Source organism: Athene cunicularia (assembly GCF_003259725.1).
Source record: "Athene cunicularia isolate RWA chromosome 3 unlocalized genomic scaffold, athCun1 chr3_part1, whole genome shotgun sequence".
Lineage (NCBI taxonomy): Eukaryota > Metazoa > Chordata > Aves > Strigiformes > Strigidae > Athene > Athene cunicularia.
The window spans coordinates 113,072,996-113,099,412 of NW_020799097.1; the positions used below are offsets into that span (position 1 = coordinate 113,072,996).

Here is a 26,417-nt window from a genome sequence, read left to right on the forward strand (position 1 = left end):
GGCGGCCCCGGCCCCCAGCGCTGCGGGCAAGGGGCCGCGTCAGCCAGCGGCGGGGCATGGCGGCCCCGTTTGCCAGGGCGGAGTGGCACGCTGCCGCTGGGGCCCCCGGCTGCCCCTCGGGGGGCTGTAGTCAGGTTGCTGCTCTGGCCCCAGCGGGACAGCAGCCACAGGTAGTGGAGTCAGGGTTGTAACAGTCCTGCCCCCTCAAAATGCTGGGGCTCAGGCAGGCTTGCCCCCCATCTCTGCACTACGGCAAAGCAGGGTGCCCACGTTCCCGAATGGAATGTGTGACCTTACAGACAGCACGTGAGGTGTGTTACAGCTCTGTGCTTTGTACTTTTTGGAACAGGGAGCCACAGCAGGCAGGACTAAATTCACTTTGTTTCTGTTGTCCTGGCCAGCCAGGTTTGAGGTGTAGCCAGATAAAGACATGCAAGTTCCCAGACCTGACACTCACCCACGGCCCTGTGCTGGGCAGCTGCTAGGTCAGTGTCCTCAGGGTGCAGGAGGGCGTACCATGACTGACCGATCAGTTCCTCCCTGCGGTAGCCAAGGTGATAGGTGACGCTGGGGAAGACAAGGGGAGTGGGGGCTGAGTGCTTTGCAGGCTCTACACTATGTCAACAAGGAGCAGCATGATGGGGGAGAGCGCAAAATAACAGGGGTACAGAAACGCAAACAAGGGAGGGAAGAGGCTTGGGAAGTGTGTGGGAGTGTCTTGGTGCTTGCGTAAGGTCCAGTCTACATCCCACCCACAGGCTTGGAGAAGGGAAATGATCCTTGCTGCCCAAGATGGACAGCTGGGGCTGTGGTGCAAGCAGGCACCCCTCACCTCTCCGTGACATCAATAAATGTCATGTCTAGGACATGCGTGCTCTGGAATAGGTCGTCCTGACAACCAGCATTGCTGTCTGTGGGCAGATGTGTGACTGGCGTGCAGAGAGCCAGGAAGGCTGTGGTAGAGGGGGAGGCTGACCAGCGCAGGGCTGTGAAGTGCCCACACACTGCCATGGCCCGATTCCCCCCATGCTGCAGCCGGAAGGCCTTGGACGTGCGCATCTCGCTGACAAACGTGACTTCTGCAGGGAAACAAATGGGCCAGAGATGGTCAGGGGCTCCCTCAGTCCACTCTCAGCAGTGCTGGCCCTGGCTCTCTGACTGCAGCCACAAAGGGCCAGAGCAGGACGGCAGCATCTGTGAGATGCCAGCCGAGGGCTCCCTTACCCCTGCCAGGCTGCTCCCGGGCGAGGAGGAGCTTCTTCCGTGCATCCTCGCATGCTGGCCCATCAAGGATGTCAAAGACCGTGTCCCCTTGGGCGAGCAGCTCCACCTGATAAAGACGGGGCTGCTGTGGTGTACCGTGCCTGCCCCGGTGGGCCATGCACTGGCACCACAAGCATGCAGCCTGCTGCAGCCACAGGCCAGCGCCTGCCAGGGCAGCGTTCCCTGCACACGATAAAGGCACCAGGACAGGTATGGGGACAGTGATGGCAAATACCCAGCGGGCAGGCCTTACCACGGAGAGACCCAGGACCTGAACCACGTTCTCTGAGATGTAAACCAGCTTGCCGTTGGCCGAGAGCACAAGCAGAAACCCGGGCAGCAGGGACAGCAGCTCTGCGCTGAGGGCTGGTCCCGCAGAAGGAGGCAAGTCTGCAGGGGGGAGCACAGGGTGAAGTGCTGTCTTGGGGTAGGAGCAGTGTCCCCCGCAGAGCCAAGCTATTGTGGGGGGCTACAGCAGTGCCACAGGTACCTGGAGGGAACAGCTGAGCCCCCCGCAGCCAGAGGCAAACGAGGGCCATGGTGTGGAGGTAGGAGAGCCGCTCCTTCTCATGCACGGAGATGGGCAGCAGGGAGCGCAGCGCCTGCAGCTCCACGTTGATCTGGTCCCTGCGAGCCTTGGAGGCACTCTTGGTTGACCTGCAAAGCCAGTTGTCTGGGGAAAAGTGCCCCCCGCCTGCTGCTATGGGTAAGAATTGCAAGCTCGGGGACATAGAGTGGAGATGCTCTCCTAGAGGCTCAGCGCTCATGGTAGCTGCCTCTCAGAGAGCAAACTTTTGGTGTCTGTTCCAGTGCAGTGGGCACAGGCAGAGGTGCTCACAGCTGCCCAGGGGCACACACTGCTGGTGTGGCTGGTGGCCGTCTCGCTAGGGGCCAGGCTGGACAATGACCTGTGCTTGGGTGGGGGAGCCCAAGTGACACAACCTCCCCACCAAACCCCGTGAGGATGGAAACTGCATCCAGTGCCAGAATATGAGCCCTAGCCTATTGCATCTGCCTCTACTCTTCAACCACCTGAAAGCCCTGCACTCTTCCAAACTCTCGCACTCCTCCCCACGTGCAGGCTGGCAGCCCTGCTGTCCCAGACTGGTGGTGCGCCCTTGCGAGGGCCATTGGGTGCTACTTGAGCTGGCCCGGGGTACCCCCCAGCCAGGAGGCCATCACAGCCCCGTAGGTGGGGGGCGATAGGGAGCTCACCTGAATGGCTTCAAGGCGCTGGGTGCCTGCTTTCCCCTCCTGGGCAGGCAGCTCATCTCTGCCTGCAGAGGCCTGTGGCAGTGGCTGCAGAAGATGGTCATGATGCCGGCAGTGGGATGCCTGAAGCTGGCAGCGCTGCCTCCTTCGCTTCTGGCTGCGCCTGAACCTGCTGACCCTGCTGCTCCCAGCCTCCTTTTGTACCCTCCCGGGGTGCAGGGGCCAAGCCGCTCATGGAGAGTGTTACCTCTCCTGACGCAACTCCAAACAGCTCAGGGCTATTTTTAGAAGGCAGGCGGCTAAAAATAGCCTGTGCAGCCGGCTGCAATCTGAGAGGGGAAGCAATAAAAGGAAGCTAGGGTCTTTAAAGCAAACCTGGCTGCTCAGGAGGTGATGATGAAGGTAGCAGGGGTCCCCTCGTGAGGCACACATCCACCCGGCTCCAGGCCTGCAGTTGTTGCCAGCACAGTGAAAGGCCCACGATGGGCTGAAGGCCTGTGACTAGTCCACCTGCCCAGCAGCTGCCTCCAGCATCGCTGAGAGAAGGAGCTGATATGACAAGAAAATTCACTGGGGACATCCAGACCAAGGTGGTGAGCAGTGTCCCATGTGCAGGTCTGCAGCAGGGTCCTGGCAGAGGGAGGTCAGGGTCACAGCACTCCTGAACCTGAGGGAAACCTTGGAGGGGAGTGGGGTGCCTGTGACTCTCTCCCTGGTGAGCCCCTTCTTTTACCAGAGAAGCCGCCTCCTCACCAAAGGTTTGCTCTCCTAGAGGCAGCTGGCATGGGGTACTGAGCCTTTCTAGAGCCTGTTGTCTCTACTCAATGCCCTAGAGATTGTGATTCTCCCCAGAGAAGCCCCAGTGACAGCCATTCACGGATAGAGCCTCTGTGCTCAGCACCATGCTGCCCAGTGCAGGGAGTCTGGGTGGTCTGTTGGTGTTTCCTGGGGCCTGGCACCCTACAAGAGTAAGATTGGTGCTTCAGACCCAAGGAAGGGGATGCCATGGCAAAAAAAACTCCACCATTTCATGGTACAGCTTGAGAGCCTGTGGATGAGGCAGCGGGTTGAGCAGGGGAGCTGGAGCTGCTGGACAACACATGGGAGATGCCCACCCAGCCCATAAAGGTAACCTGCAGATATCAAGAGTCACAAAGAGGGAGCCCCAGCTGGGGGTGCTCTCCCTGAGCCAGATGTGCTGTCAGCACACCCTGACTCCCTTCAGCCCCCAATCCTGCCACAGGTGCTCATCACCCACCACAGTGAGGTGCTGCCAGTATTTGAAAAAGAAACTTGTCACAATTGTGGTGCCTTCTGTTCTCTTGCCATGGGGTTTGCGCTGCTCTCATGCCACTCCAGGCTGCTCCGTTGTACCCACATCAGCCACCTCTGGCAGGCTGAGGAACCCAAGCACCTCTGCAACCTCATGCTGCTGGATGAGCAGCACTAGACCCTGACTACGTGCCAGCCTTCAGGGCAGCAGAGAAAGCCCAGGCCCTTTGCCACCCATTCCCAGCACACAGCCACCACCATCTCTTGGCTGCTCTGTGATTTTACATCCCAGGGAAACACCCTGAGTGCTTCTCTAGCTTTCCCTGCCTTAGCTCTGCTACAGTTGCCACTGGAGCCCCTCTGCACATTAGACACCTCACCTCTATGGGAAGGGACTTGGGCACAGCCCTCTGTGCCACCCGGGAAGGCTGCCCCAGGCATCCCTCCACCTCCCTCCCTGGAGCAAGGTGCTGTGGGGCACCCACCTTCTGGAGACAGCACAGCCCGGGAGACATGCATCATCTTCTTTGCTTTCTCACAGGGCAGCACAGCTCCAGGCAGGAGGCATGCATACCAGGGCAGTGCTGCTGTGAGGGGCCCAGCTCCCCTTCTCCCACCCCAGCCAGATGTGGGGTCTCCCACTGGTGACCAGCAGCTGCAGGGGAAAGCACCTGGTTCAGTCTCTCCCCTCCCACACCTCTCCCCCAAGTTCACTTGCTAGGACACACAGAGCAGTAGAAACCATGTCTGCCTCAGCATTTATAAAACTCCCCCCCCCAGTTGCTGTTTTACAATGAAGTCAGGCAGAGTGTCCAGCTGGGCCCAGGCCCCCAGATCAGGCTCAGCTTGGGGCTGGGGCCTGCACTCCAGTGCTAGGAAGCTAGTCAGCGCCGGAGGGTGCAGGCATGGAGGTCCCTCAAGGCAGCGCAGGAACAAGTTCATAGCCTGAGGCCAACACCAGGGCCAAGGCTGGTGGTAGGAGTTGATTCAGGCCCTCTCAAAGTGGCCAGGGACCAGGCCAGCACAGCTGTAGCTCCACAGGCAAGAGGAAGGAAGGCAGGAGACACTGGAGCCATCAACAAGGAGGGGGGTTCACCGTTGTGCTGCTGGGGCGAGCTGATTTCTTCCCTGGAAGCCTGCTCTGCCTGCACACTCGTGCTGTCCAAAACATGACAAAGGCAGAGGGAGGCCTGGCTAGGGCAAGACGAATTGAGCTCACATGTTCCTTGCTTGAAAGGGCAAAAAACTCATGCAGGCATTGGAGCAAGAGGTCAGTGTGTGGAGGGGCGAGAGCAGGATGGTGGAGGGATGAGCCAGCGTCAGCCCTGGGAGGAGACGATGGGGCGGCTGATGGTGCTGTTTGTTGTCATGGCTGAGAGCTCCCATCTGTAACACACCAATGGAGTACACTGAGAGAAAGTACAGACACAGTGCCCAGGGCTGAAGCAGCTCTGCTGCGCATCAGCCTCAGCTGTGGTCTCCAACTCAGCCTGCCCCGAAGCTGCACAGTGCTGAGGAGGGAACCCAGGCAGCCCTCAGCCAGGGCTGGAGCTGCCCTGGCTCCCAAGGACAGGGAGCACCCATGAGGTGACCTCCCAGCAAGGCACACAGTACCTGATGTCGTGGGGAAGGCAGGACTGGTCCAGGCTGTACTGAATCACTGCTAGCTTACACAGCGTCTTTAGACTGGGGCCTGTGGAAAGAGGGCAGTTAGCCAGAGCGGTCCTTGTCGGGACACTATGGGGGTGGTCGTGCCATCAGTGCCACAGGAAAGAGGGCAGAGCATCCCAGGCCATCTGTCTGAGGGACAAGGCAAGGGTGCACACCAGTGACAGACTGGAGGCGGTTTTCTGTGCTCCCACAAGAAATCTGTATGAAGGAGTGCATGAAGAGCCATGAGCCCAGTTCAGGTCTGCAAGCATCTCTGGCTGGTCTGCCTTAAGCCACATACACCAGCCAGAGATGCCTCTTGGAGCCAGGCACCTGGAGCCAGGTAAGACATGTACGGTGCTCCACAGCAGGGCCTGCTCACAGGGCACCCTGGGGTGAGAGGCACAAGCTGGGCAGGGAGTGCTCACGTACTGAAGTCAAGGATGTAGAGATCCGAGTGATCCATCAGGTCAAATTCATCACCCATTCCCTCCTCCGGAGATGGACTGCAGAAGCCAAACAAAGTGTGTCAGTCAGTGTCAGAGCACTTGTACACCAGTTATGTCCCTTGGCTTCCCCAAGGGCTGAGCAAGTCCAGGACTGTTCCTGGCCTGCATGCCCCATGCAGGGGCCCTCTGACCCCTTCCTGTCCCTCTTCGTCCCCCAGCAGCACCGAAAGCCACCACTCTCCCAGTTCCTCACAGAGTAGGCAGAGCTGCACAGAACCAGAGGGCAGAAACACACACACCATCTCCTCTGCAAGCCACAGCAGGGAATGGGGGAGCTGCTGCACGACCACAATGACTCTTGCTGTGAGCCTCCTCACCTCATGTGCCTCTGTTACTTTGCTGCACCTCAAAACACAGGTCCCAGTCTGCAGGGAACATCCCTTTTCCCTTCTTGTACCTTGACCAGCCTCTGGCTGGTTTCACACTCCTTCTTCCCCACGTACCTCCCAAACTTCTCTCCAACAACTCAGAAACCCTGGGGCCTCCCCGAGAACTGTGGTACCCACCCTCAGGGCATGAGGAGGGTGCTGGCAAACAGCTGCCTCCGGACCCTAGGCTTGTTTCAGGACTTTATTGGCTCAGCAATTTCAGTGGATCCAACCCTCTAAAGAGCTCCACTCAGAGGAGCAAAGCTGAGCCCTGGGACGAGGCTGAATATGACTCTGAGCAGGCTGGAGAAGGTATGTTACAGCAGCTCCTGAAGGCAGGCAGGCACGGTCGCACAAGCATCTGTCCCACTCTTTGTGTGATAGACAGGCCCCATGGGCTGCTCCACAGCAGGCATGTATCCCTGCTGTATCATGGAAGGCTGCCCTAGTAACACATTATCAAACACACACTGTCCAAACTACCTGGGCAGGCAGGGGTCAGCCCATCCCTACATGGCCCCAAGCACCACGTGCAGCAGCATGACAGCCCACACCATGGCTTTTTACAGACCTCAGGCCAGCTTCACCTCGTGGCCAAGGGGACAATGGGAAGTACAAGGACTTGGGAGAACATCACACAAGACAGGCATCTGATCTAGGACACCAAACAATGGCACAGTGCAAAGTCAAAAAAGCTGTGCTGGTGTTCCCAGTGAGGTAGGTGAGATAAGCTGGAGAGCCAGGAGGACTTTTTGCAAGGCTCTCTAGTTGCACCGCAGGGCCACCAATCATGGGAGCCATGACCTATCTACAGAGGTGGTGGCACACTCAGCAAGTAGCTAGTGGCCATGGAAATTTTCTGCAACCTGGAGAAGCAACAAAAGGAGCCATATGCTGCAGGCAACACTGCTGTGCTCTCCCTGCCCACCGCTGCACAAAACATCTGCAGACTGCCATACACCACACGTTACTCATGAGTCATGCCATGGAAACCTGTGAGCTAGATTCTCTTGTCCGTAAGCTCTCAGGAACACTGATGATGTTGGGGACAGGCCAGCATGCACTGTGCCACACTGCCCCATCACTGCAGTTGGCTGGAGTGGGATAAGTCAAGCTGCTTTCTCTGAGGATAATATGGGAGGTGCTTTGCCGAAGTCTGGCTTTTTCTACAGAGGAGCAAAGGCAGCAGCAGAGATTAAGCACTTGAAGCAGTTGTTGAGGCCTTCATCTGGCTTAGTGGCAGGTCTTTCCTTCTTTGGCTGCAACCACCATATATATCTGCTGCATTAGCACAAACTCTCTGGCAAAAGCTTACAGGTTAGCAGCCTGCAGCCAGGAAAACATCCTATTTTATTAGCTTGTGTTCCTCTGACTAGGCCAGCAGCTAGAATACTTTTGCATTCTGCTGCATGAGGTGAAGTTGTGCATCAAGCACAACAGCACAAGGCTTGAAACAGATTCTGCCCAGCCACATGCTGTTCATTGTTCCAGTTCTCACATGGTTAAGATCTACTGCAATTATTTTGGCATGGCCATTGAGATGTAAGAGAAATGTAGAGAAAAGAGTTAGCAGAGCAAGCATTTCTCAGTCTGACTCAGGAACCACTGTGGGCTCCAGCCACATCTTCCTGGTTGTGCCAAAATGGGGACAGCATTTCAGAAAACTGTAACTGGGCATGGTCAGGCACTATCAGCACAGCTGCCATTTTACACCAATCCCAATTTGCTGATACTCCCATCTGACATTTGTCCTGGAACACTAGTGAGGAGCTGTGACTTCAGGCATTTCTAGGGAACAGACAGCCTCACCTATGGTTTCCTGCCTCCATGTTCTTGATGGAAAAGCCAAAGCATCTGAGAGACAGTGTAAGGGACTGTGTCAGCTGTTTTGTCTTGGCATTACCATCTCCTGAGCCATGGGGTGGTGTAAAACTGTTGGACTGTGTCAACTGCCTGTTTTGACACTGCACCACTGCCTAAACTGGGCCTCAAAATTCCATTGCTATGAAGAAGTACACCCTGAAATATCCCCAAAAAAACACAGTGTCTGCCCAAAACTGGAGCAACTACATATTCTGTAACATCTACCAAGCTGCACTTGTGCGCAGGGCCGGGGAAGAAGTCAGGACAAGGAGGACGGGCAGAGACTAAAGGCATCGCTGGCTGACCCCGCCCTCCCCAGTACAACCACTGTGGACACCTGGGCATGTGTGCGTGGAGGAACACAGGGCGGCGAGTATGATAATGAACTCCGTGGAAATGGGCAGACTGACTGGGATGATAAAAGGACTTCATCTCCCATCACATGCTGGGATTCCCCCATCACCTGCACTAAGACCAAACGAACAGGATGCCACTGGATTCGTGGTGGTGGTAACTGACTTGCTGCATCTCTTCCATTTGCTTGCTTAGCTGTTCTGATCTTTTCTGCTTCCTTCTGTCCTATCGCTATTACCTCTTTTTACAGGAATAAAGTTTGAGAGGTTGTACAGCATTTGACCTCCTTTGTGTCTTGATCTCACTCTTGGGATCATATCGAAACCTCCCCTGACATGGGATCGGGACATACTGGTCACTGCATCACCTGGCACAGACAGAAGAACCTATGCTGGAACAGGAGTGCAAGGGGAAAGCATCCCTATGGCTGATGGTTGTTTGGAGAATTTGGAAGAAAGGAAAGGTGTTTTTAAGTCCCGTCTCAGTTTGTGACAAGGCAATTTAGCATGTTCTCCCTGTTCGGTTGGGACATCACATGGTGACTTCTCACCCCAGCGTCACTTGCTTCCCCACTTAGCTTCACATCTCCCAGGACATGAGACAGTACCTCCCCCACCAGGTTCCCACAGCCCCAGCACAAACAGTGGGGCACACCTCACTGCTGGCAGAGAAGACCTGATGCCGAGGGGTCCCATCTGCCCAGATATAGGCAAGAGGCCCTTTAATTCCACCTCTGTGAGTTTACCACACCACAATCTAATCTCACATCCACGTCACAGGAAACCTTAGACCATCCCTTATCTTTCAAAGGAAAGCTAGCAGGCACCACATCTGTGGTTTTAATCACCAAACTGCAAACAGCTAGGGAAAGCCTCAGACAACAGGGTACAGGGCACCCCTTTCCCAGCCAGAGCCCAGCCAAACTGCTCGCTCCAGCTGCACAGCAACTTGGCATGCTGGCGAAAGCTCTTGGGCCCTGCACCAAGCACCCTGTGAGATCCCCTACTCCCTCACCAGAGCCAGGCATTTCTAAGCCTTGTCAGGGAAAACAGAGCCTCAAGCCAAATGTAGATCAGCATTTGTTCAGCTAAACTGTTTTATAGCATTCCCTCTGCCCCTTGTTCTCCTCTGTGGATTGTCTCTGCATGCTGAAGTGCTGGTGGGTTTGGGAAGAAACCAGACCAGGGCCACAATTGTGACACAGCCAACGGGAATACTGGTCACTTAAATGGGACACAGGTGACAGGATTATTGCTGGTCACAGTGAGAGACCACAGCTGGGACAAGAAGACCAGGCTCTGGGCAGGACTACAAAAGAAACTAAGCATATGAGGCAGGCACCCGGCAGAAGTGCCTCTTGAACAGTCTACAGTGTACGTGAATCCTGTAAGGGAAGGCAGGACACAAAGGGGTTTTGCCTGCCCGTCCCCCTTGTTGCTGACTAGCAAGCTGAGCCTGCCGGCTCATCCTCCGAAGGATCCCCCGCGCTGTGTGCTTCCCCTCCCCCTTCCCCGCAGGGAAGCACAGGTCAGGAGGCAGACCACTGGGAATTCTCCATTACAACGACTTCCTGGAAAACTTCTTATCTCGCCAGGCAGCTCCAGAATACACCTGATAACCGTTACAGGAAGCGGCACGGTCCCCACCCCCATCTCCCTCTTCCACAGCCTGCAAGACCCTTCCTCCAGTCCAAGGAGGCTGCATTCCTGGCTGCCAGCAGCTCTTCTTCTACCCCAAACTAGTACTGATGAACTGATCTGCATTGGGGTTGAGCCTGGATTAAGGAACAAATTGAATACTGAAGTAATTTGGTGGAGAAGACAAGGCGCTGCTGCATTGCCTGGCAGACACGGACCAGACTCCGAAAAGCTGGTGTCAGATTTGTTGTGGTTTGCTAGCATTTCCTAGGAGTGCCTAGGCTTAACATCAGAGTTCAGCTGCTGCTGTAACACAAATCCACACCGTAGCATCTGAGAGCATCCAAAACTGCCATCAAGCCCTATCAAGCCTTCTACCATACACACCATGCAGAGGTGTTGCATAAACTCAGCACCTCTGCATACCTCACCTGCACTAAGCACTCCCTCCTCACACCCACACAGACATCCTACAACTAAGCACACTCCTCCAGCACTCCTGGGGCCTGAAGGCCCTTCATTCCACCTCACACTGGTCAGCCCATCAGCAGAATCTACCCTGCCTTGTCCTTTGCCCCCAAGTGTCTTCAGAAGTATCCCCAGAAAGCCACCACCAGGATCCCAGAGAAAGCCTCACAGCTTTCCAAACCATATGGAGGGCTGAAAGCATTTCGGATGTCTCTGCAAGGTAGATGCTGGCAAACAGGCCTGTGCTCCAGAGCTGCAATTTGTCATTCCAGACAGCATAGAGTGTGTCCTGGTGATGGGCCACTTCCTTTCTTTTAGCAGCTGTTAAGACTCTTGGCCACATCCAGCTGCCCTGCACCCTGACAGTATAACTTCCAGTGTTTGACAGCTAAATCCTTAACACCAGGTCCCTTTTGTGAATGGAAAAACACTGGCACAGAAGGAAATGTTGCCTTGTCATGTGTATGGGCTCCTCAAACAGCCACCAGCTGATCTGACATTCCACTGCAGCTTGTCAGACACCACACTTGCCAATGAAAGAAACTCTGGTGGGAGAAGCAAGGCAGCATGTAGGGGAGGATAAGTCAGTCTAAGGGCTGCTACAGCACAGAACACTAAGACACTTGTTCTTCTGACAGCAGGGTCTTCTCTCCTCTCCCCAATATCTCTTTCACAGAAAGTCTGACCACTGCACAACCCCTCCTGAACAGCATGGTACATGCTTCTGCCTCTACTTGTACAAGGTGGCTTGTCACCAGGTGCTTTACAAGCTTACATGATATCTTCAATTTCCCCCTTGGCCTTTTTTCCAGAGGAGCTCTTATCTACATGATTTCTTACACTTGTAAGGTAGATGGACAGTTGCCATGTGTCTCTGAAGTGCATCTGACTACAGCATGGGACAGAGCCTATAGCAACACTGTGCTGAAGGGAATGGCAAACCCTCTCACATAGCCACCCCACACAACTTACCTGGTGCCTCCAAAGAGAATTATTTTGTCCCCCACTCTGCAGCAGCACTGCCGGCGTCGAGGACACGGGCCCTTCCCCTTGGGCTCAATCTTCCTCCAAGAAAGAGATACTAAGGGGCAAAAAAGAGCGCATCAACTTGTCACAAGAGCCTGGCCAAGACCTGGGTATAAGCAGGTTGTGGATTTAAACAGATCACAGCAAAACCGGAGGCCCACTGCCCCACAGACACAAACTAGCCAACATGCACCCTCCCTGTCGACCTGTTCTCGCTAGTTACAATAAGATGCACTTCTATGAGGTTGTTATCAAAGCATCGCTTAGATGCCAGGCACAGTCCTGGAGCTCTGCCTACTAGATGGGAGCTGCAGGTCGAGGCCGTTCATTTGCAAAGTCTGAGCCCCAGGACCACAGCAGCAGGTCGGACATCACAGGGAGCTGTACAGTGCAGAGCTCCAGGAGCAGGCAGGCAGGCTCCTTTCCCCCGCACTCTGCTGCCGTCCATACTTGAAGGAGAACCAGGAACCAGCTCCATCTCCTGGCAGCCACTGTGAATGCAGAGCACCCTCGCAGGGCAGAGGCTGCTGGGACAGCTTGGTTGTGGGAGTGTGGGGAACTGAACCAAGCGGAGAAGACAGCAGCCTTTGTCCTTGCTGCTCTCTGCGGCAAGAATGCTAGGGGGGGATTAATCACTAACGCACAGCACTGAAACCTTCAGGAGCTCTCACACTACCCTGGGGAGAGATCAGCTTGGGGGAGCAGCAAGTTGGCTGCTCTCAGGTAACTTTACTATGCAAAGCCATTAGCAAACAAAATCAGTCTAATGGACTGTGAAAAGGGCCCGAGGACCCCAAAACGCTCACAATTGAATGATATTCAGGATACCCGCTGAAAAGCCACTCGTTCTGCTGCACAGTTTGATTTGGTACCAAGAGAATGTGGTATGGTGATTCTACAGCTCGAGTGGTTTCCCCAGCTACAGCCTCTCACTCCCCTAACCCCACTGCTTCCCCATATCTTCTTTTCTGCTAACACTTCTGCATATTTAAGAACAAAACAAAGTTTTGCCAACCACCCTTTGATTAGCTGTGCCTTTCAGGAATATTTCCTTTTCCACTTTCTAACTGAGATTTGGAGACAGTCTGAAGAGAAACAGGGGTCCCAAGCACAGTAGCAAGTTCCTGTCAGTGCTGTCAGTAGAGCCATTTGCCCCCAAAAGCAGGCTTCTAGCCCTTGGAGAGTACACTCATCAGAGCACTCACACACTTGAAGGCCTTGAGCACTATCACTGCAACAAGTTAAAAGTATAAATACCTGGATTGAATTTCCAGAGGTCATGGAAGTGTCTGTTCAGGCGTGCGTTGTAGCCACCAAATACATAGAGCTCCCCATTGTAGCTGACTGTGGGGAGTAAGCATAGATATCAGCGTGCCACTCAAGGGACAGCCCAGCAGGTCCCAGCCCAGCAAAGTGGCGCTGGTTACCCACCTTTGTTGACACCACCTTCACGTGCAGGGCTACGCACAAGGCTTTTTAGTGGGCAGCAGCTTTCCACAGAAGCCAGGTTCTGCACACCCCTTGCTAACCCACATCTCCACCCAGCGGACCAGACACCCCTTCTGAGGCAGGCAAGAATTTCCTTCTACTCTTCTCCTCTCTCAGCACACCCACACTCACATGCTGAATGGCTCCGCCGGCCTTCAGGGAGCACTGGAGTTGGAGGGGAGTCCAGCCAGGAGTTTGTTTCTGTATCAAATACTTTAATGCGGTTACAGTAGATCTCATTGTTGGAGTGAAGTGGCCCAAAACGATCAGCTCTGCCACCAAATACATACATCTTTGTTCCAATTATGGTAGCTGAATGGAAGTCCCTCCAGCGAGCTGGCGTACCCTGCAGGGACAGAGGAAAACAGAACAAGAGAAGAAATGCAGATCGCTCAGGGAGAAGACACATCTTGATGGCAAAGTTGGGGTGGCTGCTTTCTCCTGGAGAACCTCCCCCCCTGCAGATCCCAGCCAAACCAGACAGAAACTGAGACACAAGTGTGGGCAGCTACCCCAGAGCATAGCAGATACAGGACTTCCTCCGCAAACCAGAGTGAAATGCAGGCACTGACCTTGGCAGAGATTAAGGTCCACATCATGTTTGTGGTGTCCAATTTATGGATATCATTTGAAAAGCAGTCAGCCTGGAAGACAGCAGGGCAGCATGGTCACAAAGAGACTGAGAAGCCTGGTCACATCTGGCCCCAGGAAAGACACTGTCCTACAGACCTGGAGCATCCTTTTGGAGTCAGTACTTCCTAAGAGACATGGTGCTTGTTCCAAAATGTCAGCGTAGGCAGCACACATCACTTAACAAGAGAGAGGCAAAGCTCACTTTTCCTTAAAGGTGTCCTGTCTCTCTTCTGCAGCTTTCCTATTTATTTGGTGCTCAGTTCCTCCCCCCGAGGCTGTCCTGCACACAGTATGTACACTCACAGCAGAACCCTGCCTCCACTCCATGCAGTGACAGAAGAAAGGGGCACTAATAGGACACTCAAACTGGTTCTGCTGAGGCCAATGATGAGAAGTGGAGGTTAACATTACTTCTAGGAAGCTCAACATTCAGAAGCAAATACACTTGGGGTTCTGAGGATCCCAAAAAACTCATCTGCAGCTACCTGCCTGGAAGAGCCTGCATTCACACAAACAGCAGACTCCTGCTCCTCCAGGCAGGGGAGCAGCAAGACAGCTACAGGCTTGTTCAGTCTTGGTTAAAAACAAGCCACATTTGAACTGCTCCTGATGCTGCAATCAGTATCACAGACAGTGAGCATAACCTGCTGATAATGCCATAACTTTGCTGAGTTATGGATACTTTGCTGAGTATGGATACAAATATGTCCCTGTATCCTGCCTCTACCAATGTCCTGGGTAGAAACACCCTCTTTCTCAAGGGGTCTCAAAATAACAGTTACAGAGACTACTTACCAGCTGTTCATAGCCTCCGAAGATAAACATGCTTTTTGCCAGGACACAAGCCGAGTGCCCATCTCTCGCTCCTGGGACCATTCCAGACACCCTTGGTGTGAACCACTTGTGCGTGTCTGAAACAAAACAGGAGGCAACGCTAAGAAAATACAGTAGATGTTGGGGTGGGATAGCTCTTTACTACTGTTCTTCATTTTTGAAGACAGAAATCCTTCTCTCACACACAGCACCTGCTTCTCCAGAGAGGCTGCAAGCTTCTTCAGGCAAGGCTACCTGCCTGAGCCTCCACAGAGGGGTACAGTGACAGGTCTCAGATCCTGGGCACAGCCCAATCTGAGAAACAGCTCACGTTTTAAGTGTGAGTAGTACAGCGCTGCTTGAGCAATGTTATTTTAATTGAATCTCTCACAAAGCCTGCTTGTGAGTCACTTATCAACTCTGCATTTACAGTTTCAATTACAATGATACAATGATGCTGAGAGGATCAACTGACCTGAGGGCGTGGAGATGCTGACTGTGACTGAGCAAATCCAGCTCTCAAATCCAGGCAGAAGTCACTTAACCATAAGCTCACCATGTCAGCAGATCTACTGTGAACATCCCCACCTCTGCAGTGCAGCTCTCCCTATCTTATCTGCTACTCTTGTTACATTCTCATCTCCTCTCCTCTTCAAGGGGAGCCTTTCTCACTCTCTACCCTTCATGGTTCCCTTCACACTGCTCCCCGTGAGCCTGCACCAGCCAGATTTAGCCCCTTAGCCCACATGCTCCAGGGGTTGGCTTGATTTAGGGGAGGACTTTAAATCCAGCAAGAGCTGTTCTCCATGCCAGGGCAACATGAAGCCAAGCCAGTGACTCACTGCCAAGCAGAAACAGGCACCTGTCCCAAAAGCCCAGAGAGGCACAGATAAGCCTCAAGGCAGCAGGAGACATTCCTCCCGCCCTCCCAAACTCCTCTGAGCTGCCAAAAGCAGTGCTTATTTCAGGAAGCAGTAACATTGAAGGCAAAGCAACATTCTTCACAAGGATAACTTCTCTGAACTTGGCTCATGGCCACAACTATTCACCTAGGCTACAGCTGGAACCACACAAAGGGTCTTGCAAGGTCAACAGAATCCCTGGGCAGCCTCTAGTAAGAAAGCTGCAGTGGCTATCGAGTTCCTTTCCTTTATGGGGCTGCTTCCAAGCCCAGTCACGCAATAGCAGCAAGAGCTCATCCAAGCACAACACATCAAATTAGAGATGGAAAAGACCTCAACTTGTGTCTGCTCAGCACCCCAGGGGACGAAATCACACTCAGGCAGGACTTTATCCAGCTTGATGTGACTTCTACACTGGAACTTACATCACAGGCACGGGACTGTCATGACTGCCAGCCTCACTTTCCAGGATTGGCAGGGGACAGGCACAGTGTGTACAGACAGCTGCAGGGGGTTCAGACCAGGACTGAAGTCTGGCCTTTCTGTTAATTTTCACTTAATGCTAAAGTGCTGGATTTGGCAGAGAGAGCAGGGAGCTCCCACTACAAGGCCTCTGCATAAGCAGGGGTTTACTGGTGGCTTCCTAGCTGAATGTGTCACAGGAAGGGGGAAACCCTGTGCCTAGAGAGCAGCTCCAAGCTATGAAACATTTCCTGGTGAAGAAGGAATCCATGACGAAGCACCAGAACAAGTAGTTTCCTTGCAAGTCCAGCAAGCCAGTTACTACTCAGTATTTAGATGGCCTCCAGAATCCAGATGTACTCTGACACTCCCCTCCACCCAGTTCCTGATTGTGTCTGTTCTCCCCAGGTGCTCCAGCAGCACTATGGAGAAGCCAATTGAAAGGCTCAAAGAGTTTATCTTTCAGGTTCATCTAAGTTGACTCATGCCTTCCCTTATTTTGCTATCCTGTCCCTGACTACTACTTCCTCACTCTCCTTCATGTTTTCAGAAAGAAAGACCACTCTGGAGAGGAACCACAATCCTTGAGAGCTCTAGCCCCTTCTCGCTGCAACCTTCAGCCACAGTTAAGGAATAATAATACATCACACAAAGAGAATGCTTCAGCTGTAGTTACTATCAGGGAGAGCACACAAAGATGACAAAAAAATTAAAATGAGTTTGACTATTAGGCAAGCTCAGTAATCTCTGTTCATAGGCTTTTACAGAGAGTCAAGTGTGCAGACACACTGGCCACACTGCTTCCCTTCTAAACCTGCTGAAACAGCCAGCAACACCAGACTGCCACTGTGACTGAGGGACAGGAAAACAAGTTGGGGAGCACTGTGGTGGGACAGAGAGAAGGTCTCACCAAGAGCAGATGTGACAAGGAAGAGTGAAAAGCTGAAACTTACTGACATCAAAGGCATAGAGCACATTGCAGGCTCCCTCAGTGTCGTTGCGACCGCCCCATATGTAGACGGTGTCATCTATGAGCACTGCTGAGTGCCCATATCTCATGTAGGGCACCTCTCTCACATGGTCTTGGCTGTTTGTCCACACTGGAGGCAGCTTGATCCAACGCAGAGACACTGAAAGCACAAGTTTGAGACCACGTCAAATGCTAAACAACCCATTACAGTCCTCACAGGTCACAACCCATCCTGCACAGCACTTCCCAACCCCCTACCCCGCTATGACAAAGTACAGAAGCAGTCTAGTAACAAGACAAAGCTGTGTCTGACCCTGAGTAGTAGCTAGCTAAGGAATACGGAAACAGTTTTCCACAGGTCCCTGTCACAGTTGAGATTAGAGGAATCCCTGGGGAACCAGAGGACTCTGGACAGAAATAGGCTTCTGTTGTGGTTTAAGCCCAGAGGGCAACTAAGTGCTACACAGCTGCTCACCATACAGGAGCGCAAAGTTCCCCAGCTCCAAGTCAGATCCGCCTCTGGCCAAGGCCAAGCCACGCACAGAGACCAAACACAGCTCCATTCCTTACCAGTTACACTGAAGAGGTTTCTACTCTGGCTCATCCTAGACTGTGAGTGAAGGTATAGCACTCACACACAAAAGAAAAAAAAAAAAAAGAGGGAAAGGAAAGGAAAAAGTACAGAGGTGATAATGAAAGCAGACACTACTTTGGGCTAGTGACATTTTGAAAGAGACTCAAAACTGCAAGAATGGGCAGCATGGTAATAATTCACTGTAGCAACACGAAAAGGAACAACACCTGAAGGCATCATTTGGACTTGCAATAGTGCAGCTTAAGTAAAGAAACACAGCAGCTTTGTAGGAAGAGGGTTTGTTTGCTTTTGTTTCGTTTTTTAAGTTTAGATGAGACAGTTGTCCTTCTCCTTTACCCCCAGTCCATATCAGAGTTCTCCCTGCTAACCTTGTATTACTAATAGAAGTTCCTTGTGATTACAGGTTCTCCTTCTCAGCAGCCTGTATGCCATGTTTAGCAGTAGCCAGAGCAGCCAACAGGTTTAATGACAGTGCAAGAGTCATAGCACATGTCACATGGCCATTACACAACAGCACCCAGACACCCTCCCTCTAACACACATACGGTCTCCAGTTTTGTTTTCAACACGGATATAGCACAAAATATAGCAGAAAACACTCTGCAGTTCCCCTGAAGTACTAACGTAGGGGTCAGGCATTCTAAAAGGTAAGCATCTATCCCAGAAGCAGATAGGGCACTGAGGAAGCACAGCCAATGCTAAAGTCAAGCTAGATGGGATTTTTCCTACATAAAATACAGTCTTCCTCTTTGGAAGATTGAAAGAAATAATTCAAAATCTGGTATCTTGGCTTCAGCACTGGAACCTGGCAATGGTAACTGAGCAAGGACTTGGGAAGCCAGTGTCACCTCCTACACGGCTGCTGCAGCATCATGACACTTTAATATTTGGGAGTGGTAAGAAGGGTAGAAAATGCAAGAGCATTCATTTGGGCACAGTAATTATGCTTCCACCATAAGAGCAGTGCTCTACTGGCACATTTTACAAGCTACAATATTCAACTGTCTTGAGCGTGAGAGCCCAGTCTCCCTGGATAGAGATGAATGTCTTTGTTCCCAGGATCCTGAGCTACCCTCCCATCTACACTGTGAGCAGATCACCTTGGCAGCCCTGTGTAACCAATGCCTTTACCCACTACTGCACAAGTCAGTCTCCTCCACAGTCAGATTTAGAGGAGTGAATTCACTGCATGTTACAGACAAACTAGTTTGATCTACATGCCATGTGTGTGTTAGGAGAGCATTCACCATGCTGTCCAATCTGCAAAACTGGTCATTGGTTCTATTCTGTCTCTGTTCAGTTGGACCCAGCCAAGCATTTGTGCATTTTTTCAACCACCTGCCTAATTACAGGGAAATACTTCATGGACCAGCTCAGAAACCTCTTCAATTCAAAGAGCACTGAATCAAGAACTATAGCCTCTCCCAGTACAGTCATGGCTCCAGCTCAGCACCCTGACAGATACAGGCTACCCTACACAACTAGCTCCAGCTCCTTTTCTAAGCAACATTGTGAATCTTCATGATCGCTGCTGCCAAAATGGAAAGACCTCCATCCTAGATACGTGGCCCTACTGACTTCATCATGCTGGCAGTGGTTGTCAGCTGTCTACACAGGGAAAGAGCTCAGGAGTCTAAACCTGGAGACTTAAGTGAGTGTAATGTCTCCCACCCCACCCTAGCCCTTCCATGCTAGGGGCAGCTGAGTGTGGGCACACTGCAAACTGGATGGGGGGCCTGAGCCAGCTAAACATCACTTCTTTGCACCTAGTTGAGACACTGTTCAGAGAGAACAAGGACAAAACAAGCCATTGGCTATACGGTTACTTCTAGTGAGCCCTTATCCTAGCAGTCTGCTGAACTACAGCCCCTCTGCGCCCTCTCCCTGAAACTGAAAATACAGGGCTGCACAAGGGAAGGGCTCCCATCTACACCAAAAACTTTTGGAAATTAGTCAGACAGAGCGTAATATGTTAAGCAGTAGTGGGCAACAGAACTAACAGCCAAGCCCAGCAAGCCACTCCTTCGAGCACCACAAGGACACACTTACCTGCATTAAAAACATGGACGTCAATCTGCCGCAGAGTCTCATAGTCTTCTCCAGAACAATATCCACCAAAGGAATAAACCTTGTGCCCAACAGCCACAGCCGCGTGGTTCACCCTTCGCGGCCCACCTTCCAAGTGCACTGCCCACCGTAGCATTCCTCCCTGCAAGCCAGACAGTCTTCAGGGCCCCCAGTGCCACAGCTGCATGCTTCCTGGGCCACCACGATGTCACCTGGCTCTGTAACAGAGACAGAATGCTAAAATAACACAATCCATCTCGCAGGTCTTCCTGTCTTCCTTGAGTGCCAACTACAAAGGTCACATTGCTGTATCCTCACACATCTGCCTCTCAGCTGGGAAGGGTTTTACTCTCCTCTTGGGAAGGAGACACAAGGCAGGTACTGTAACATGAGCAAAGCTCAGAAGAGCAAGCAGAGATGCCCTCGCATACAAAAAAAAACCTCACAGTGGCTCTACAGGCAGCCCAAGCCAAGCACCTTTGGCGAAGGCAGCAGCGTGCTGTGCGCCCAGCCGTGCCTCAGTCATGTACATGCCAGAACAATTTGTCCACGTGAATGAAAATGCACAGCGAGAGCCAATTGTGAAGGTGAAAAGGATAGAGCCAGAGGGAAGTGACCGTGCTCTTTGGATCAGTCATGAGAAACAGCAGAGGAAAATATTTAAAAAACCCCTACCCAACAAAAACCCCAAAGTACCAGCCCCATATAAAGCAACCGACTTCCCAGTGCAGGGGTGGACTACAACACTAGCATTTGGACTCACTGATTTGAGCACTAGGGTCCAGCTTCATTAAACATGAGAGAACAGAAATCCCTAGTCTGTGGAGAAAGCTATTTGCTAATGATCAGAACAAGGCCTTTTTCTCCTACAGAAAATCTAGACATAATTATGAGTATTTTGTAACATCATATCTCAGTTAAGAAACTGATATGCTTCGTGCTTTAAACAGATGGCTAGATCAGCTCTAGAGAAGTCACTGCAGCTGATTTTTGCAGAGATTCTCTTTTGGATCTAAGGATCTGGAGCACAGTGCTGCCCAGGTGCTTCTGAAAAAGCAGATCAGTTCAATTCTTTAACAGCTTTCCCCAACTGAAAAACAGCCATTAGAAGAGACATCAGTGTTTCAGACAGCCTAAAGAAAATTCTCTTTTTTATTTCTTGGTTCTTGCTTCCTGGAAGACACAGACAGCATGCTCCCACCTCACACTCAGTTTTAGCATTTGTGGATGCCTTAGAATGAGGACTAAAATTCCTACACATTTTCTCTGTTCCTTTTCTTTTTGGAAAGTAGTGATTTTTCACAAGGAGAACTTTCCTCCTGTTTAAAGTTTCTGAAGTAGCTGGAGAGCCGCAAGAAGGGACAGCACCATGCTACTCCACTCCAATTGGCCTCCCCTGGCCGTTCAGCCAAGCAGAACCACTGCTCACAACTTGGCACCTCTACTGCCCATCAGCAGCCTCATCACAGCCCACCTGGCCCACCCGCACACTCCCATTTTATCCCCACCTGGGGAAAGAATCAGAGATGCCACCCAACAGGGAGCTCCTGGCATGGAGCAGGCTTCCAGCTCCAGTCATGCATACTACATACAGCATCCAGAATCCAGTTGCTTCATTGCAGAACTCCTAAATCTCAGCAAAATTTGAGTAATTTCTTCTTAAAATTACTTCTTTGAGTTGTTCCCAAAACAGAAACTGGCAGCCAGAGCATGCTCTGTACCTGAAAATTACAGCAACAGAACACGTGCAAAGGCCAAACAGAGAGCATCCTGAAGTCTTACTTGTAACAGATGAGTGCAGACCAGGAAGTCCCTCCTGTGAAGCCACTTCTTCCTGCAGCAACCACTGTAACCTAAATTGCAGCCAGCAACCCTGAAAGTCACATCAAGCTTTTCTTCAGCAGAGCTGTTCCAGAATGGCCCAGAAAAAGAGCCCCTCCCCTGCTACAAGCCATGTCTGGGACCACCCCAAATTCAGATCTAGCAAGTTTAAGGGTTGTTTTAAAATTACTATTAAATTACTAAATTACTATTACTATTTTTTTTTTTTTAAGCCAGACAGCAGCTCTTGTGTAAGTCCTCCGCAAAGCTACAGAATAGATGAGTTGCCATGGAGACCACCAAAGTCACCTTTCAGGCTATTTTGAAGGCTTCACATATCTAAATGTGTTTCCTGCCTCAGTCATGAGTTCTCACTGAAAAACCTAACCAATGTTTTCCTCAAAAAACACTTATTGGTTAAGTGATTCTGTAAGACTCCTCATGGAGCTTAACTGGACTTTATCACCAATGTCAATATTTTCAACACTCTTCAGACTGAGCCTGATCCTGAAAGATTAAGAGGATGAATCTTATTTCCCAATTCTCCACTTGGTTCCTCCTGGGGTGGAGGATCACAGCAGACTGGCATGGCAGGCAGATGTGGTACTGAGCCGCTTGCCTCTTTTGCTAGAAAGGCTGGGAAAATTCTTCTTCGCCCTCAGGAGTTCACTCGAGCTGTGTGCTGAGGAACACGCTGCTGCCAGAGCAAGACACACTCTGCCTGACCTGTCTCATAATTAAGATTAGTCACAGGAACAAAGGAAATGTAGACAGCACATCCCAAGAAGTTTATCTGGTCAACTGAGAGACAGCAGCTCAAGGCTCTTCTGGTTACACCATAGGAAACGCTACTGGTGTTGCAATGTTGTTCCCTACAATTACTGGGAAAGGTTTTTCCAGAGATCAGTGCTTCCCAGGAGGCAGGCCTGGGGCAGTGGTGGAGGCAGTGGGGTTGAAGTTGGTTGCACTTTGCCTTGGCTTGGGATGGGGATACCCCTTCAGAGCAAACATAAAGCTTAGCCAGCACAGCCTCTTGCTGCCACTTGTCAGACACGGGCACGCAGAAACACTCATTAGCTTTATGAAAAGAAAACAACCAGAAGTGTGAAGCAATCTTTACAGGTTCATATATTAAAAGGCAAAGGAAAACACAGGATTTAACAAGCTGCCAGAGTTTTTCCAAATCCAAATGCTCTTCTCTACACTGTAATAAAATCATCCAGACAGACTCCATCTTTGTCTTCTGTCCCTGGCCACAACCCTACCCTGAAACTGTCACAAAATCTTCCTGCCTTCATGAAGCACTTGTTCTCCCCTCTTCGGCCACGCACAGGTCCACCCTCTTCTCCCTGCACAGCCCCACAGCCCCGTCTCCCAGGGACCCCCTACTCCTCCCCATGCTTTCTGTGTCCAGCTCCAGCCTCCCTCCTCTCCTGCCTTTTTATGAAACTGTTTCATTAGAGCAGTCTTCTGTCTCAAAACCAATTTTCCTCCTGCAGTTCCCCTCTCTGCAAATACGAGTTAAACAAATTTTTTGAGGAAAAAGTTATTTCCTGTCCTACAACTACGCACACTGTTATGTTCCATCTCATGTTTTGATTTCCAAAGATAATTTATATGATATAAATGAGGACAGAACACACCACTTTCCAAACTCATTCCTCTGAGGACTTCTTACTTAATAGGAGGCATTAATACACTTGACATTAAGCAGTGTGTCTTAGTTTTTTTTAAAAGATTACACAGGGCACAGCCAGGGGAAGAAGGGAACAGCAAAACTGGTATGAAACAATTTATTAACAATTTTCCCCGATTGTGCAATATTAAGCTATGCAAAATACATTCTGTGATTTCTCATTTAGGACACCAGCAACAGGGATGTAGGCTATAAAACACAGAAATATTGATGAGACAGAGGCAAAATGTACCAGGGAAGCAGGAGGGCACTGGCTGCAGGAGGCAGTGAATGTCCCAGCTCAAGGAAAAATCTGCTTTTTCACTCTGCACCTCAAACCAAAGGGACAGTTAGCAACATTAACATTCATCGCAGATCAGAGGAAGGGCTTTCACACCACAGGAAAACTAAGCTTGAATTGTTTAAATCTCAGAAGCTACTGCTACTGCCACTGCCAAAAGCCAGCTGGGTAACAGGCAGGTTGCCTTCTACACGGATTCGTGTAGACTCCGAGCTAAGTGTGTGTCCCTTTTCTGGATCCTACTGAGCCACCCCTCTCTTCCTCAGAGCTGCACCCCTTTTAGAGTAGCCTCCACAGTTCATCTGCGCCCTCTGCAGAAGCCGATTGAAGGTCTGAGGAATCTTCTTTGACAAATTCAACATATCCATCTGGAATCGTTCCCCAGCGCCCCTAAGAACTATGACTGTATACTTACATGGAGATCAAAAAGTTCCATCAAAACAAGCACAAGTTTCTTATACAAAGAGAAGAGATTTTCTAGATGAAACAAAACCAAAGAAACTGCATTCCCACATGCTCTGTTAGCTTGGCATATGCTTGCTTAGCTCAGATCAGGAAGCTCTGGCTGCCTCTCTTCCCCTAGTCTCAGCTGGGAGAAGTGACACGCTGAGCACCCTGACCATGCACACACACTTGGGGTCTCCTTCACAGAAAGGCACATGTGCTTCTGTTCAAGCCACTGCTTGCTTTCACTGATGCACTTCACCTCTCCAAAAAACTAAAGATCTTTTAATTCCATTTTGCACTCAAACAGGCAGCAATCACGCGGTCTTCACAATTCGCCATTTCCCTGGTCTGGCACAATCTATCCAGAGCTAGTCAAGCACAGAGAATGCAGAGAAATTTGGGTTGAAACCCAGTTAAGTCCTGTCATTGATTGCCAGAAATAAGAACGTTTCTAAAAATCAGGTTACACTTCACCTGCTGTTGAAGTACTGAATGCTCATGGTGCTGGAAATTAAGTGAGAACAGCAATGAGTTGTTCCTGTGCCACTAAGCACAGGGAGACTAAAATTAAAAAGCTCTCAGAATAACCTGCTGTGGTTGTACAGAAATGCCTGAAGCCCTCCTCTGACTGTGCACAACACCACAAGCCCAGGTAGGTACACTCCTCCAGAGTGTACTCTTGGTGCCACAAGAGCTGTGGGGTGACCTCAGACTGGCTCTGTCGCTGAAGTCAGGCATGACACCTGGCCACAGGTGAAAGCTCACAAGTCTGTTAGCAGAGAAACAGCTACGGATGTCCTACAACGCCTCCCTCGTTCTTTGTCAGCACTGACATCCAGCAAAGGCAGCCTACCAATTCACCTGAGGCTTTCACTGCTAAGCATGAGAATAACCAGATTTTAAGTCAGCTCTGAAATCTTCGAATACAGCAGCTATAGACAACACTCACAAACCTCGGTCTGTGCTGTTGTCTGAAGATGCACATAATGCCTGAGACAACCTTCATCTTATCCAGCCTACACTTAACAAGAGTCTACACCAGCACAGCATATAGCCATCTGAGATCACAAGAAAAATCACTCAATATTTTCTTAATAGTACACCCTCCAAAACTGTTGTGGTGACTTGAGCAAAGAAACATAGATAAAAAAAAAAAAAAAAAAAAAAAAAAAAAAAAAAAAAGCGTAATCATGGTTTTTAAGACACCTTTTTTCAGCTGTTTGTTCTATTTGCTTTAGACTTTCAACCCCTGAAATTAACTATGGAAACATTTCATTTGAGATAGAAAGCTACTGACTATCTCCAAGTATAGCAGCTAGACAATAATCTTAGAAAAAAAAATTTATCCTCAGACCCACTTCTTTGTGCAAAGAGAGTTCACTTGGCTGCCTCATTCCTCTGTGCACACAGAAAGAAACCCAGACCCATTTCTGAAAGCTGCTCAGATTAGCCTTGCTGCAGTCAATCCCCACAGCAAGGGGGAGAAACCCGGCAGAAAGTATCCCAGATTTTCTCTGTCACCCCCAGAATTACAGCACACCCCCCAAGCAGAGAAGCTCACTGTCCCTGCAAAGTCACTCCGGAGAGCAAATCCTACCGTATGGCTGCCTCAGTCCCGTCTCCCGAAAGATGCCAGCCACAAGGTTTAGTAACACTTAAAATAGTCCAGCCGGCTCACAGCAGTCCATATAGATAGTTCTATTTCAAGCACATCCAACTTACTGTTAGAGATAGCATGAGAACAACCCACTTTCTTCACTCATGCTTGACATTTATTTAATGCTTTGACTATTTATGTTAAGGCAGTGTGAAATTGCAAGCGTAGACATTCAAGCTGTGAGCTTGGACACTCGCAGTGCAATTCCAGCACCGGTAAACTAGACAGTGCTAAATCAGCCCCTGAGCTTGTTAACCAAGACTGATCTGGAAGCTCGCGTTCGTCACAGGAACCACAGATCACACTGCCTAGGCAGAAATATTATTCCAGTGTACCTCCCTGCAGACAGATCACCGCCTCCTTATTTTTGCCCAGATACTTTGCCCACCACTGACTTACTTTTGCCCAAAGCCCAGCTAAGTAAGAGTCTGCACGTACTGAGCTGACTTCTCCCCTTCCACACCTTGCCTCCCACACCCCCACTGCCACTCCTCCACAGCTTGTGCCTAAGGCTGGGAGATATTCCTTGATCCCCTCACCCCCGCCAGGCATTTGTCTTGGCCTCTGGCTACAATCAAGCTGTTCCATTCACGCCAAGGGCAGCCCTTGGGAGGGGGCAGGCTCGGGAAAGCCGAGGGGACAGCTAGCGTGGCGTTTCTTGCTTTACGCAAAGCCCGCCATTTTCTTCCTCCACACCTGCTGTCACACCGGGACCCTCGGAGCAGAGCTCCGGGCTGGGCTCAGCGGGCAGCCAGTCTCGGCCAGGGCAGGCTCGGTGCGCTCGCCGGGGTCAGGCCTCGCTCTGTCTTGGCGCACGGGGCCAGGTAGGGCCCGGCGCACAACCCCAAGCCGCCAGCCGGGCCAAGCGTGTGGGTGGAAGCCTCGAGAGGCCGAGATCGCCGGAGGCCGCGGGGACGGCGAGAGCAGGCCCGGCGGCGGTTACAGCAGAGCGAGGAGCAGCAGC

At 51.2% G+C, this 26,417-nt stretch overlaps 3 protein-coding genes across 4 annotated transcripts in view; 1 reads left to right on the top strand and 2 right to left on the bottom strand.

The window, feature by feature from the left end:
- The window catches only part of NPAS4 (neuronal PAS domain protein 4), a 5,876-nt gene extending 1,030 nt beyond the window's left edge, over positions 1 to 4,846 (bottom strand). The window contains exons 1-7 of the mRNA XM_026844671.1: positions 2,479 to 4,846; positions 1,754 to 1,920; positions 1,517 to 1,653; positions 1,225 to 1,330; positions 833 to 1,079; positions 458 to 567; positions 7 to 20 (exon numbers count right to left, since the gene is read on the bottom strand). Of these exons, the coding sequence (XP_026700472.1) occupies positions 7 to 20; positions 458 to 567; positions 833 to 1,079; positions 1,225 to 1,330; positions 1,517 to 1,653; positions 1,754 to 1,920; positions 2,479 to 2,579 (882 nt within the window). The 5' untranslated portion in view covers positions 2,580 to 4,846. The remainder of the gene's footprint in view (positions 1 to 6; positions 21 to 457; positions 568 to 832; positions 1,080 to 1,224; positions 1,331 to 1,516; positions 1,654 to 1,753; positions 1,921 to 2,478) is intronic.
- A 127-nt stretch (positions 4,847 to 4,973) lies between these two features.
- On the bottom strand, positions 4,974 to 26,388 carry KLHDC3 (kelch domain containing 3). Of its 2 annotated transcripts, none has more exons than XM_026844907.1 (11): positions 26,026 to 26,388; positions 19,535 to 19,770; positions 16,874 to 17,050; positions 14,539 to 14,654; positions 13,683 to 13,754; positions 13,243 to 13,456; positions 12,880 to 12,966; positions 11,569 to 11,677; positions 5,830 to 5,903; positions 5,362 to 5,440; positions 4,974 to 5,133 (listed from the first exon to the last, which is right to left on the bottom strand). In XM_026844907.1, the coding sequence occupies exons 2-11, from the start codon at positions 19,686 to 19,688 to the stop codon at positions 5,067 to 5,069; spliced, it is 1,149 nt and encodes a 382-aa protein (XP_026700708.1). In that variant the 5' UTR covers positions 19,689 to 19,770; positions 26,026 to 26,388; the 3' UTR covers positions 4,974 to 5,066. The 2 variants fall into 2 exon arrangements, with proteins under 2 accessions (XP_026700708.1, XP_026700707.1); XM_026844906.1 differs by lacking the exon at positions 26,026 to 26,388 and adding an exon at positions 24,540 to 24,550.
- The window catches only part of MEA1 (male-enhanced antigen 1), a 1,863-nt gene continuing 1,036 nt past the window's right edge, over positions 25,591 to 26,417 (top strand). Inside the window, exon 1 of the mRNA XM_026844672.1 lies at positions 25,591 to 25,668. Within this exon, the coding sequence (XP_026700473.1) occupies positions 25,591 to 25,668 (78 nt within the window). The remainder of the gene's footprint in view (positions 25,669 to 26,417) is intronic.